Source organism: Bubalus kerabau, chromosome 22 (assembly GCF_029407905.1).
Source record: "Bubalus kerabau isolate K-KA32 ecotype Philippines breed swamp buffalo chromosome 22, PCC_UOA_SB_1v2, whole genome shotgun sequence".
Lineage (NCBI taxonomy): Eukaryota > Metazoa > Chordata > Mammalia > Artiodactyla > Bovidae > Bubalus > Bubalus kerabau.
This window is the reverse complement of record NC_073645.1, coordinates 19,383,849-19,398,666: the sequence shown is the minus strand read 5'-3', so window position 1 is coordinate 19,398,666 and position 14,818 is coordinate 19,383,849. Positions and strand designations below refer to the sequence as shown.

The 14,818-nt window shown below is 48.3% G+C and overlaps 1 protein-coding gene and 1 long non-coding RNA gene across 46 annotated transcripts in view; one reads left to right on the top strand and one right to left on the bottom strand.

The window, feature by feature from the left end:
* Positions 1 to 14,818, top strand: part of SORBS1 (sorbin and SH3 domain containing 1) — a 231,382-nt gene that overhangs the window by 210,498 nt on the left and 6,066 nt on the right. For 23 of the 45 annotated variants that reach the window (XM_055560533.1, XM_055560532.1, XM_055560536.1 and 20 more), the window contains one exon: positions 12,103 to 12,161. In XM_055560533.1, the coding sequence (XP_055416508.1) occupies positions 12,103 to 12,161 (59 nt within the window). Of the gene's footprint in view, positions 1 to 522; positions 1,288 to 11,330; positions 11,391 to 11,970; positions 12,162 to 14,818 lie in introns of all 45 variants that reach the window. The other 22 variants (XM_055560508.1, XM_055560505.1, XM_055560507.1 and 19 more) reach the window with 3 other exon arrangements.
* The window catches only part of LOC129636810 (uncharacterized), a 46,789-nt gene continuing 41,836 nt past the window's right edge, over positions 9,866 to 14,818 (bottom strand). The window contains exons 3-4 of the long non-coding RNA XR_008707128.1: positions 11,759 to 11,978; positions 9,866 to 10,329 (exon numbers count right to left, since the gene is read on the bottom strand). This is a non-coding gene — a long non-coding RNA (uncharacterized LOC129636810). The remainder of the gene's footprint in view (positions 10,330 to 11,758; positions 11,979 to 14,818) is intronic.

The following is a 14,818-nucleotide window of genomic DNA, read 5'->3' as shown; positions in this document are numbered from 1 at the left end:
AATAAATGCCCAAGAAGGGCCAGAGCGGTGGCAGACCGTTTTAAACTCTCTTTACTCAAGTATAGTTGACGTACACTGCTATATTCATCGCGGTGTACGACATAGTGGTTCAGCCAGGCCACCTTTCTCTCCTCGTGGCTCTGGGTCAGGCTTCATTGCAGAGGCAGTCAGATGGGGTGGGGGTGGGGAGCACCCACTGTGTCCCTTTAAATCTGATTCTGCAGACCAGCCGGCAGCATCTGTTCCTGTCCTGAGGGGACCGTTTCTCCATGCCACCTGCTTCTCCATTCTCCCCCGCCTGCACACACCCATGCATCCACACGCACGCACCCACATCCACATCCAGGTTCTCTCCCAGCCCGACCAGATGATTTCCTTTCTGGACACCAGCGTGCCCTGCTCATCCTCTCCATTTCGTTCCTCTCCGGACATCCCGTGTGATTATTTTCCTCCTTTATTCTCTGTGCTGACACTTGTGCCTTTTACTTCTTTTGTTTTCTTCTCTCTCCTTCTCTTTTGAAGTTTCCCAGTCACAGCAAGCTCCTCATGCCGGCCCCCTCATCTCTGCCCCACCCCCGCCGAGCCCTGTCCCCGGAGATGCACGCTGTCACCTCTGAGTGGATCTCGCTGACTGTAGGGGTCCCGAGCAGGCGTCCTCTGGCCCTGACGCCACCCTTGCCTCCTCTGCCCGAGGCTTCTATCTACAGCAGTGACCCCTTGGCCTTGTTCGCAAGGCCCGGCTCTTCGCTGCCCCTCAACCTTCCCCATTCGGGCTGGTCGGACCTGTCCACTCCACATTCAGCGGTCTCCCCGCTGGCCCTGCCGCCTCCGCACAAAGCCCACTCCCCAGCGCCCGGGGCCCAGGCCTCCTTCCACGTCAATGGAGACAGTGGTACCTATGTGCCACCTCCGGGGGTCCTCCAGGATAGCTTCTCCCAGCCGTGGCTTGGGCGATCTGACAGGGTCATCTCGGAGCTTAGTGATGCCTTTAGCAGCCAGGGTAAGCGGCAGCCATGGCGAGATGGAAATGGAGCGCGTGAGAGGAAAGCAGAGAGGGAGGCGGGTGAGAGATGCCCAGGTGGACCCGCCATCTCTAAGAAGAGCTGCTTGAGGCCGTCAGACGTGGTCAGGTGCCTGAGCACCGAACAGAGACTCACAGAGCTCCACACCCCAGAGGAGAGCCGGCCCCGCCAGCAGCCCTTGGGGGGCCCTTTCTCGGGAAGGGAGGCTGAGCGCTCAGAGCTGCAGAGAGGTGGTGAGCCAGCCGCTCGGATGGGTGCGAGCCAGGTAGGCCTGCAGCATGACCGTGTGTGCCCAGGCATCTTGGGCAGCGGGGCGGCCTCACCCACAGCCGAGTGGATGCCCACAAGACCCATTTGCTTGTTTGGAAACAAAAATATGACCCAGGAGGGAATGGAGGGGTCATCCATTAGGTTGTCAGGGCTGGAACAGCTGGAGGCCAGGGACAGTCAGTATTCTGGCCTCTCGAAGTGATTCCAAAGTAAGCCACACTGTTGGGTACCTCCTGGCCTGGTGCGAAAACCCGCAAGAAGGCAGGCCTTCCTCCTGGCACAGTTGCGCCTGGGAGAGGACCCTCGGTTTGCTCTAACACAGCTGAGAACACCAGGCTTCAGTTTGGCTCCGTGTGGTTTGGTTTTGTGTGTGCTGCGCTGTGTTTCCATAACCCCTGGCGCTCTGCCTGCCAGCGCTTAGCCCCGCTGGGTCTCCGTCCTGTCCTGTGTTTGTGTGGGAGCTGAGCTGCTCACTGATGGGCACATACGTTTTGGTTTTGGGGGGATCAACCCAGTGCTGGGATCCTTGAAGGACAGGCCAGGTTTTTAGGCAACTGTCCCATTTTCTGTCTGGGACAACTACAAAGATTTTGGGGTCTGGACTGAGGTGGCCCTAGGATGTTTTGAGGGCTTAAAAATTGGGGGCAGGTGGCGGGGAGGTGAACGTGGCAATTAGATCATGGCTCTAATACTGGCTATGCTGTTTAATACCCCGGAATTCAGAGCCTTTGGGCAGCTTCTCCAAAGTAGCCGAGTCTGAATGCCTGCTCTCCTCTACCCTCTAGTGATTTGGAATTGAGTTACTTTCCCCTTCTCAGCCTCAATTTCCTCATCTGTAAAATGGAGATAACAACTACCTCACAGTCAGGTTGCGAGGATTTCACGAATTGATGCATGTTAAGTGCTAAGCATAGGGGCTGGGAATGGAACACATCAGCACTTTATAAATGGAAGCTCTCCACCTTGGAGCTTCTGGAGCTGAGAACATTCTAGAATGTCTTTTGAACCAGATGGAATTCTTGAAGATGTCTCCAAGCCATTTATTATCTACTGTGCACAATGCCCATGGTAGATGATGATGTTTAATCTCAGTTTCCCTTTAAAGTGTCATTTACTCAACAGATACTCATTTGAGGGTATACCTACCTCTGGGCAGGATACAGGGTTTCCCATTCTGCCTTAGAGGAGCCCTGTGCTTCAGGAAGACTGGCACACACAGCTGCAGAGGTTTGCCTGGAGGCTGCAGGAGCCTGCGGCCTGAAGCACAGATTTGGCCCCACCTGTGGCCCCAGCCTGATGATGGGGAGTGGGGCATCATTGCTGTGGGGAAGGACAGCGTGTGATAATGGTCAGTAGTCAGGCTCTACCTCCCCACCGGCTTTCTCCTATCCAAAGTAGGAGTGGAATTTGTCTCTCACTCACAGGACAGTGTAAGGATTAAAGGAGGTAGGTGTGGTGCCTGGCAGGCCGGAAGGCTCCCTGAAGCGGGATGTTGCTCCAGCTCTGAGGCCAGTGCTGAGGAAATACCTGGGGAAGGCTTTGCCTGGGCAGGTGTTCCTGGAAGGCATGTTCTGTGAGGAGAGAAGGGTGTGTCCTGTCAAGGAAAGAGTGAGGCGGTGAAGTGACTGATGGAAAAGAAGTCAATGTCTCAACACAGGAACAGTTCTGGAAAGGTTCTAAGTCAGCCCTTGGGGCCTGGAGACCTCCTCATGGTTGGCGGTGAGTCATTGCGGCCCAACGCCAGGACCCAGTATGGACAGGAAGCGCACACGGTGCTTGGAAGAGGCTGGGGGTGGACACTTCCCACTTCCTAACTAGGAGAGGGCAGCGTGCTGGCAATACAGAAAGCCAAACTTGTTGAAAACTGTTTCCTGATGGGCCACCAGACCCCAGGTGCACCCCTTCCCATCCCCTCCTTCCTGCTCTCCCAGCAAAAAGCTGGGCCCTGGCCTTGCTCCATGTTGAGAGCTGGGGGGTTATGTGAAAACGGCTGCTGCCCACCCACTCCCTCACCAGCTCCTTCACCTTCCCCTCCTAGGACTGGGACCTGGAAGTCAGCTTGGGAAATGAGGTCCTTCCAAGGAAGCTTTCTGCCTCTCTTGAGGCCCTCTTGTGCTGACAGAGCACAAGATGGGAAGGGCTTGAATGACAGGTATTCTCTGGTGACCCAGTGACATCACTCTGTGTCACTTGAACAAATGCATTCCAGACCTGCTTGTATTATCAGAAAAACTGTCAACTGCTCTTGTCCTTGCTGGGGGTGAGGAGCTGAACCAATAATTCAACTTTGTTACCAGTGTTGGGAACCTAGGTAGATATTCTGATCTATAAACGAAAGGAATCTAACCGGAGAGCAAGAAAAGACACTCGAAAGTGTTTTGACCATTTCCTCTTCTATTTGAGTGTCTAGAATGTTCCAGGCACTGTGCGAAGTGCTGCAGGAGGCAGAGAGGGGTGAGCATTGTCAGGGGCCCCCCTGCTCTCAGGAAAGTCTCTCCTCCTTCCTGGGCTTAGAAGGCCTCATGGAACTGGCTGTTTTGACAGCTAAGCCAGCCTCACCCTCCCAAGTCTCCCCTGCTTGTGCACCTGGAAAATTTCCACCATCCTTTACTTCTCCATTCCTTCCCGGAAGCCTTTCCTGCCAACTTTCCCCTCCCCCTGTAAGACTAGATTAAGTGCCGGACTTTGTGCTTTCACAGCCCCCAGCACCTGATCTAAGGGGCACTTATCAACTCTATTGTATTTGTCCCTTTATCTGTCACCCTCAGAGCACAAGGGACCAGGACACCTGATACGAGGAAGGTGCTCAACAAGTATTTGTTGAGTAAAAGCAAAGATACAATATGAGTGACCCCAGCTAAAGGAGCGTAGATCTTTACTGGGGGATAAGACATGTTCACAAGAATAAGGATAAGGTAGACCAGGAAGAAGGGTCACAAACAGTTTCCTTGGGGAGTTCAAGATGAGAATAAGCAAGGGGGGTTGGTGTGGGGTGAGGTGGATAGATTTCAAAAGAAAAGTGACTTTTGATTTGGAGCTTAAGGAACTGGGAGTTTTATGATAGGTGAACAGCAGGAGGGCAGCATTCGAAGCAAGCAAATAGCCTAGCTAAGCCCCAGGGGCAAGAATGTGAAAGGGCAGGTGAGTTCTGGTTTCGGTGGGGCTTCTGTGTCTGCCAGTGGGTAGAAGGGGCTGTGAGCAAAGCTTGGAGCACTGGTTGGTGCACATATGGATACTGGTCAGCACCTCCTCACAGAGTGGCTGGTCATCCTCCACAGGTCCTGTGACCCTTGCTAACTGGTCATCTGCATTCCCTACTTGGTGCTAGTCCCTGTTCTGCTGCTTTCTTTCTCCTGAGTCACCTGTCCAGCCCATCCCACGACCCCCAACCTTGCAGATGTGTGAGCACTTCCTTGTGAAAGGGTTTGACTTTTCACTCCTTGTAGACTCCCAAGCTGATGTGACATTGGGTCAGTTGCGCATGTTTTTAGCTAGGAGTTCTCTAAACAGCAGAAGGGAGTGAATGAGGGGCAAGGGGTGTTTAGGGGAAGCCAGGATTGGTGGGAAGAGTGCTGCATTCAAATTTAGGGTTCCTGGGCTCTATCTCCTGCCTTGCCATGAGCCTGCTGTGTGTCTCTGGGTGAGTCACTTCCCTTCTTTGGCTTCAGCATCCATAGACAAAAGATCCAGACAAAGCTGACTTCTTGTTAGTTTTGATAGTCTCTGATTAACTAAAAATCCTGTGTGCATTTCAGTTACAAGGAAAGAGAAGAAAAAATACAAAATTTTAAGGAAGGGGGTTTATAATAGACCTGTGCACCTTCATAGTGGAAAAATAAGTGTTTCCCTTTGTTTTTTGAGGGACAACTAATTGGACAAACATATACAAAATGCCCAAGAGTTTGGAATTATCAACCAAGTTCTTGGGTTTTGTTGAGCATAATTTTGGCTAGGAAGATTTAGGATAATTGGTCAAGAAAGTGAAGGGGAAGATGGTCTTGGGATTCTCCAGCATTCATCAATATTTTCTGAGCCTTCCCCAAGAGAGAAGTACTGTTCGCTGACTAGCCTCCAGACTTGGTTGTTAGGAGCTTCTATAACTGGTGTAAGAGAGCCTCATAGAATTTTTGACTTTAAAAGAATCTTTAAAGTCACTCCAGTGACTTGTAACATTTTCTGGATCACAAAACTTTTGAGAATCTGAGGTTATCTGAGTCTAGGCCAGGGGTTTGGAAAAGAGGGTGGCACACACACAATTTTGCATAATTATAACAGTATAATCTGGGGGAATAATCTTTAAATAAAAGTATTCAGGAAAGCTCTGTGTCCTCAAAGCTTCTGAAAAGCACAAGAACAACACTACAGCCTTAGAGAAAGGAGAGCGGGAAGGGAAACAGGACAGAAAATTTGAGCTTTGGTGAACTCAGAGGGAATAGCCCTTACCACATGGAAACTAGGTGAGTTCCCAGAACTAAGATAAGAAAAAAGGTGTAGACCTGCCTTGAGCATAGAAATCAGAAATAAAAGGGAAAGCACGTGATACAACTTACAAGAATGAAAAGGAAATTTAAATGTTAAAACACCTACCTAATAAGGGGAAACATTTTCCTTTGACTCACTGAGAAGGGAAATCTCTAAATATACACAGTGTTCAACAATGTACAGGGTGGGGAGAGACGCTGGTTGCAGTTCTTAGAAAAACCACCAGCAGGTATGTATACGCTCAACAGTCAAGGCCCAGGGAACTAAGACCTGAAGTTTCAATATCCACCCCTAAAAGAGGTGTTAGGAGAGAAATGGAGGATTTCAGTAGAAACCCAGCTCATGCCAGCTGCAGAGCATGGGGTGAGCTAAGGTGGCCTCTTGATCAGCACGTCCATCCAGCTATTCGGATATCTCCCTCCGGCAGAGCACAGCCTGGCAGGTCAAGCGTGATGGGAGGCATGGGACCTGGAGTCAGAGAGACGGGGGTCCAAATTCTGGCTCTTCACTTCCCAATTCAGACACACTGGGTCTTAGTTTTATAAGATGAGGTAAATATTGACCACTTTATTGAGTTATTATGAGGAGTTCATTTTTTTAGTTAAATGAGGTTTTCTGGAGCTGAATGCACCTAGCACAGAGCATGTAATTGGGACTCATTAAACATTGTTCTGTGATATCGAGGTACCAGGGAAAAGAAAAGTAGTTTATCCTCCTTACTCCATTTCACCTAAGAGAGGAAGATGGGGTTGGAGGAGAGAAGAAAGTAGAAGATGGAAGAATCCTTTTACTGGACTGTTGTCGTCGTTCAGTTGCTCAGTCGTGTCTGGCTCTGAGACCCCGTGCACTGCAGCGTGCCAGGCTTCCCTGTCCTTTACTGTCTCCTGGAGTTTGCTCTAACTTATATCCATTGAGTCAGTGATGCCATCCAGCCATCTCATCCTCTGTTGCCCCGTTCTCCTCTTGCCTTCAGTCTTTTCCAGCATCAGGGTTTTTTCCAATGAATTGGCTCTTCACATCAGGTGACCAAAGTATTGGAGCTTCAGCTTTAGCATCAGTTCTTCCAATGAATATTCAGGGTTGATTTCCTTAAGGATTTGCTGGATTACTCACACAAATCTAGAGTTTAGAAAATTTAGAATTTGCACCCTGTAAATTAGTGCTTCTTCTTCTCTCGCCTCGAGTACAAAGGCATTCTCTTGGAAAGTTTTGGTGTCTCCATACTTGGATACATATTTGGCATCCGTTGTCTCCTTGTTTTAGGAAAGAAACAGACCCCACCACAGGCTATATGAGAAGGTTAAGCATGTAAGTTTAGTGCTATCATCAGGTTCAAATTACATCAAAGCTTGTCTGTGGACTGATCTGCAAGGAGATCGAGTCTAGGTGGTAAGCAGTTGAACTGATTGGTTATCATTTGTTTTGTTTGTAAGCTGGGTTCTTTTTCTCAGTGCACCCAAGAGAAGGGCTCAGGGGAGGCAGACTATTCTGCAGACCTGCTGAGGTTTCCTAGAGCCAGGAGCCTGAATCATTGAGGTCTCCTGCCTCCTCTGGCAGAGTCTGCCTGTGGTCCTCCAGGAGCTATGGCTCTTTCTCTGCCATCAGGGCAGCCCCTCACCTCCCACAAAGCCAGAAGGGAACCCTCTGGACACCCTGGAGGCTGCAGTTAGAGCCGCCCTCCACCCCGTCTCCAGTGAGCAGTGAGGAAGTGCTGCTCCTTCTAAACCAGGTCAGCCCGGCCCAGTCTTTGTTCTCAGTTCATGGGATGCATGCACACTAATGACTACATGAGAACTTCAGAGCCAAAGAGGATATTTATGTAAATCATGCCCAAGCCTCTTATTTTACTGAGAACTTGAAATCCAAAGAAGTTAAGCATTTTGCTCAAGCGACAATGAATTAGTGTGACAGTCTGTCCTGGAACCCTCCCTTCCAGTCCAGTGTCCCCTGGGAGGCCAGCGTTAGTCACCAGAGAGTTAGGGTCTGAGGAAAGGAGACAGTTTGGAGCGGCTCACTGTCTCTGAGACTCGTGACACTCCTAGAAGGGCTCCAGGCCATGTGGAGGTAGGGCTTCTCTGTCCTGCCCACAGCTCCAGGACTTCCTGCTGGCCTCCAGCCTATGGACATTTTATTTTGGGCTTCAAGGCTTTGGCAAACACCCAGAGCTGGAAGAGAACGCTTAGTAACTGATAGGAGCACCAAGTGTTTTTTTGTGGATCCAGAGGGATTAACAGCCCCCAGAGACCAGCGTCGGGTTTCTGAGGGACTGCTCGCTGTGAACTGGAGGTGGAAGGGCCGCAGGGACACACACAAGGTGGCTCTCTCGGAAGAATGAGGCACAAGCTCCAGGCCAAGAGGGCCAACTTGTGTGTGTCTGCGCAAATATGGAAGAAAAGCAGTTTCTGGATCAGTAGCTATCACCTGCTTACTGTTGATGGGGCTATGCAGGGTGTGCTGGGGTGGAGGGGTTGGTGGTTCTTTTTCTAAACATGTGAAAAACTGGGATGTATTTCCAGGAGTCTGAAATGTCCTTAGCATGAGATAATAGTCCTTTTATCCCTAACCCTGGCTGAGATCGTGATTAGAACTTTGTCTGCTTTTGGGCTTAAAGAAGGGTGTACACTGCGACCCAGGGAGGGTTTAGAGCAGCACTGGCCAGCAGGAATATAACATAAGTCATGTATGTAATTTAAAATTTTCTGGTAGTAAAATGGAGTGAGTGAAATTAATTTTAGTAGTATATTTGACTTATTGACCCAACATAACTAAAATAGTATCATTTTAATATATAATCAGGATAATTGTTGAGATATTTTAAATTCTTTATACTAAGTTTTGAAATAACGTTGTAAAAAATACTTTTGTAAAAAGTGTAAATAATTTTACACTACAGCACGTTTCTTACTGGCCCCGTCTCAGTGTTGAATAGATATGTGAGGCTACTGGCTACCAGGTAGCATAGTGTCAAAGGAAGAGATATATAAAGCTGCAGATGGTTAGAAAATGGGACCAGGGAGAGAAAAAGACATACATCTAGAGAGGAAAAAAAAAAGTCTGAAAGTCAACAGCCTTCAAAATGAAGGGGAAGTCCCTATGGTGGATATCAGTGGTTTCCATCTCCAACAAGGATCCACATGCCATACCCACTCATCCCCCTCAAAAAACTGGTTTACATTTCAGCTCTATGAGATGTTTGGTTTAAATCTAAGGAATGCATTTCAAATAGGGAAAAACTGAATCTTAGCTAACAGCATAAATATTTACCTCACCTTCTTCCTTCATTTATTCCACAGACATTAAGTAGGGAACGAGTCACCTCTAAGGGAGGAGTTAAGTTTGTACTAGATGTTAAGTGTGTCCAGATGTGAAGGCTGCAGTGATGATTATCCTCTGGTTTGGCTGTGACCTGGTAAACTGGAGGTCATGTCAGTAGACTGTACTACATTTGACCTGAGGTTGGTAGGCCACCAGCTGGAGTTTGGAAATTTTTTTTTATGAGAACTTTTATTTTCATGAGGTGTGATCCAGACCAACCAGTTTTAGCTCAGTGTTAGACAAATGAAATGCTCCAGAGCCTTGCTCCCGAAAGTTGGTCTGTGGACCAGCAATATGGGCATCCCCACATAGAAATGAACACCCCAGACATGTCAGACCAGAATCTGTATTTTAACAGGACCCAGGTGACTCTGACGCACATCAGCATGTGGGCAGCAGCGCTCTACACTTTCCCCTGTGGCAGTTGTCAACACAACCTCAGCTTGAACAGCTGCTGGGACCAACAACCGCTTCCTCTCAAGGCAGCCCTTTCTCTTGGACAGCTCTCACGTTTGAAAGTTTTCCCTTCTGTCAAGTCAAAATCTGCCTGTAGAGATCACCCGCTCGGGGATGCCACATGGAATCTCACATATTAGATGCTTGGGAGTGTCATTATTTTGTTACGCAGAAGCCTTGATCCAGAGGCTGGATGGGCAGTGAGGTCAGCTCCCAGTCATCTGGCAAAGGCCTGCAGGTTCTGAGACATCTTCTAAGGAGCAAACCCCTTGCAGTTCTCTTTTTAATTGAGTTCTATCTCTTCTCTTAATCCTGCCAGAAACCAGGGAGGCTGGTTTAAGGGACTGAGGTTTGGAGGGGTTTGGAGAACTTGAAGCAGTTTTTCAAAGAACAAGAGTATGGAAGCAATGTCTGGAATGGAAGCTGGCCCCACAGGGGATGCAGGTGGATGGGACATTTACAGCAGAGGGGAATGGGAAGGGATGGTGTGGTGGAACAGTGTTAGCTCTTGCAGGCTGTGTGACATTGGGGAATGCGCTAAGCCCCTCTGAGCATCAGCTTCTTAGGATTTAAAAGAAAATGGGATGATAACCCTGTCTTGCCAGTCTCCAGGGTTTCTGTGGGACTCACTGAATATAATGTCAGTGGAGGCAATTAATAATGTGGGAAATGGTTCAAGGACGAAAGAGAAGGTCCAACGAGATAGTAGATGAATCCAGGAGAAAGGGCTTCCGCTAACTTGCTGGATGAGCTCAGGGAAAGTCCTCAGTGTCTCTGGGCCTTCCTGGGAAACAAATGGTCACACACTAAAGATCTGAATGCTCTTCTAGAAGGCCCTGGAGTTGCTGTGGCTCATTAGTATTATTGCATATAACCTGGAGGGTTTCTCCAAAGACGGCTCTTCAAATGTTCAATTAGGGAGACTTCTTAAGAGTTGGAATTGAATCCTCTCTGGGGTAAATAATTCCCAACACTCTTCCAGTAAAGGGCTGGCCAGCTCTATATAGGATTGTTACTTAAAAGACAGGTCTGCTTGGCCAGATTGCACCTTATTTTCATGTCATCATGTGGCACCAGAGCTGGTGAGTGAAGAGTGATGGTTTCATTTCTACTGCTGTGTCAGGACACACGGTCCTGTTTCTGTAAGCAAGCCCTACTCTATGAGATATCGGAACTCATCTATCTCATACGTAGCTGGAATGTATCATTTGCAGGTTTTTCCTGGGAGAACAACCTTTTTTGATACACCATGTACTACTACCAGGGGGTTTTTCAAAATCGTTACTCTCTTGTTTGGTTTTTACAAGTACAAGAAAATGGCATACCTGATAGTTTTATGAGCCTGCTTTGCCAGAGGAGGCTCCCTGTCAACAAAATAACTGGAACGGGCTTTCAGTACATCAGTCCTTTCATAGATGCTTACCACTAAGAGTGAGGGGACCAGCGTGCGTGCTCACAGAGGGACATGACTGTCCTTAAGGCAGCCCTTCTGTGTCTCTTCCCTGCCAGTCTGGAGTCCCTGTGTTGTTCATTTTCACCTCACTGCAGCCATGCTCCCAACTGCCCATCTCATTGCCCGGATGCTTGCTTCTAACTCTGTACATTGCACTGTCTCCTCTGCACCCACCATGTTGTCATGGAAACTCGGTGGCCATAGGCCACGAGTATCTGGTGTCATCGAGTGTGATGGTGTGGTATGTGTATTTGCTCACACTTTTATTTTTAATCCTTTTCAATGTGACATCTGCTAAAATGTCTCCCTTATAATTTGCTTGGTGATCACAGCCTTCTCATCATTCATTGAGAGCAGGACCTGATCTCACAGAATCTGAAAAGAGCTATGTGGTAAGATGCCTATTGAATACGACTGCAGCTTTTCTAAAGAGAATTCTGACTGATTTTTAGAATCTAGACTGGAGTAGACTGGTTGACTCACAGAGCCATTATTTTTAAGAATTTTATGGCTATTGTAGTAGAGAGAGCGATGCTAGGCTACCCCCTCCCCTCTCAAAAAAAGGCAGAGGAATTTAGAGACTGTTTCTACTCTGCCTACATGTGGGATTAATAATTTAGTGCATGATTGGGGATACATACTTGCATCTCTGTCCTGAAATTACTCCATTTGTAACGGTTACTCACTAATTACAGGCCTTTATGCTGCTGCCTTTTTAATTTAATATTCATACTAAATCCCAAATTCTTCTGTATCTTACCTGTTTTTTCCATGCTTTCGCCTGGATCCCTCCTGCACTCCACTACTGGAATATCTATTTTTTTTAAACTGGATCTTCAACTCTGTTGTTTCCTTGGACTTATGTGCTTCGTCTGGAATGTTACATCTCTTCCTCTCTTTCTTTTTTTTTTTTTTTGTCCCCATGTTGACTGTTTTATGGGGGTTTCTGGATATCTCGGGGCCACCTCACAGGAAGCAGTCTGCAATGAGATCATAAACATTGCCGAAAAATCTGTTCATTACTGCAGCACTGTTTCTCATCCCCTTGACTTTCATCACAAGGTATCCCCTTCTGACAATAAATCATCTTTAATCATTTCTCAGCAACCTCAAGCCCAGCAGCGAAGAGTCGCCCCAGACAGGAGTCAGACCTCCCAGGATTTGTAAGTACATGTGGCGAACCTCGGTCCTTGCGTTGTCCGTAGTCTGTTGGCCTTAGGAAGTAGGTCGTTGACTGGCTGTGGGAGCAGCCATTTAGGGGAAATGAACCCATCACTCCCAGCTTCTCTGAGGGCTTCTAGGTAAGGCTTTTCCCAACAGCCAATGTGAAAACAGGTGGGGGGTAAATAAAGGCAGTCGGGGCCTCTACGGGGAGGGGAGAGGCAGTAAGGACGTGTAACTGCCATACAGGGCAAAGGGGAGCTGGGCTAACTGGTTTCATTCCTAGTGTTGTGAGAATACAGAGGAAGCAGTGTTAATCCTGACTGGAGATGAATGAATAGGGTTGATCCATTCATGAAAAAAGGAGAGTATTGGGTATCTCCTATATTCCATGCACAAAGGAGTAAACTCCATCCACAGGGGAATGAGGTTTTGGAATAAACATTGAAAGTTGGATTTGAGAGTTAGAGCAAAGAGGTAAAAGTCTTCCTAGCCGAGGAATCCAAATGTACAAAGACCCAGGGTAGGTGTTGTGTCTGGAGAACACCAAGAGACCCCTGTAGCCACAGGATGCAGTTCAGGGAGGAAATGGAGATGAAGTTCAAGGGACAGGTTGGGACCAGATTGTAGAAGCCAGAATGCAATAGAAATACATTTGGGTGTTAGTCTATATCCACTCAGGAGCCAATGAAGGATTTTAAAATAAGGAACATACTTGGAGTTCCCTGGCTGTCCAGTGGTCAGGACTTGGTGCTTTCCTGCCAGGTCACTGGGTTCAATCCCTGGTCAGGGAACTAAGATCTCACAGGTTGCACAGCATGGCCCCAAAAAATGTGTGGACCACGTATCTGATTGGATTTCGTTTTGGGGAGATAACTTGGACAATAGAATGGAGGGTGGATTTCAGAGACAAAGGACAAAGATAGTAGTTTGGAGATATGAGTACAGCAAAAAAGTGGTGAGGGGCTGAGCTTGGACAGACTGGGCACCTTGTGCATGGAAGTATACAAGATTCCCCAAGGAGACAGGGGTGGAGGGAGAAGAGAACTGAGGATGGATCCTTGGGGAACCAGCCTTTAAGGCCACAGAGTAGCAGCCAGCAAAGGGGACTGAGAAGGAGCAGCAAGAGACACAGGTGAGGGTTTAGGAGTGTTCATTGGTACTAAACAGAGCAACAAGGGTGTGGTCAGGAGTGCTCCTGCCTCAGAGAGGCCGAGGAGGGTAAGAAATGAGAAACGTCATCTAGGTGGCAAGTTGGAACAGTCATTGGTGATCTCTGCAGTGACAGTGTTGGGTGTAGTCAGATGCTCTGTTAGAAAAGGGCTGATGAGTCAGTGTGATGCTGAGTGGAAAGAGCTAGGGGATGGGGGGCTAGAGAGTCAGGGAGTAGCACAGGACAGGGGAGGTGTTTTCAGGATGCAGAGGCTCAAGCACTTAAGGAGGAGTTGACAGAATCAAAGATATGAGAGAGAAGATGTAAGTCAAGGAAACAGCCCAGGGGAGGGAGCTTAGCCTGGCCAGGAGCAGGAACCCTTCCTTATACATGGAAACAGGGGCAGGAGGGGAGGAAAGTTAAAGTTCTGCTCAGAGTTGGGCACCAAAATTGGCAGAGGAAGTGAGGGAAGGACTCTATAGAACTGTGTCCCTGTTAGCATGAGGCCTGTCCAAAATCAGAGCCCACTAGGGACCCAAGCAGCAGGGTCATGGGACTGTGTGCAGCCAGTCTCCGCCGTCTGGGATGAGAGCAGAGAGGCAGGTGACAGGACTAACCTCGCGGAGATGAGGCAGGCAAGGAAGTCACCACAACAGTGAAGGGGCTGAGGCACCGCCAGGAGTCCAGTTTGGGCAAGAGACAGCAGGCAAACACAGAAACACCGAAATGTATTCAGTTACCAAATGGAAGTTCATCAGTGCCACTTCTTCCGCATTAGAGACCTTACTTCTGGCAGACAGAGCCATCTGCCAAAGTCTCACGATATCTGGATAAATATGGAAAATTAAACTGCCCCTTTGGCTTGCTTGGAGAAGGAAATGGCAACCCACTCCAGTGTTCTTGCCTGGAGAATCCCAGGGATGGGGGAGCCTGGTGGGCTGCCGTCCATGGGGTCGCACAGAGTTGGACACAGCTGTGACTTAGCAGTTTGGCTTGCTAGCAGAGGACAACGAACCTCTTGTTTCTGGAAACTGATAACGCTTATTTCTAATCCCTCTCACCCACACTCTGGGATTCACTGACATCCACTGAGAGAGGTAGAGGATTGGCTCATTCGGAAAGTTTTGCCTGCTACTGTTATGTTTCAAAGTATCAAGTAAACAGAATTGTGAACTGGTAGGTGTTTTTTAGTGAAATGTGATAGTCGCTCAGTTGTGTACAAATCTTTGCAACCCCATGGATCGTAACCCGCCAGGCTCCTCTGTCCATGGAATTCTCCAGGCAAGAAGACTGGAGTGGGTTGCCATTCCCTTCTACAGGGTAACTTCCTGACCTACAGGGGATTGAACCCACATCTCTTCCACCTGCATTGCAGGAGGATTCTTTACCATCTGAGCCACCAGGGAAGTCCCAGTAGGTGCTTCTTAAGCATTTGTCAAAAGAATAAATGAAAACAAGGCTTTATTTGTTGCCAGAGCAGGTATCAATTTCACAAGTAGTCCAGCT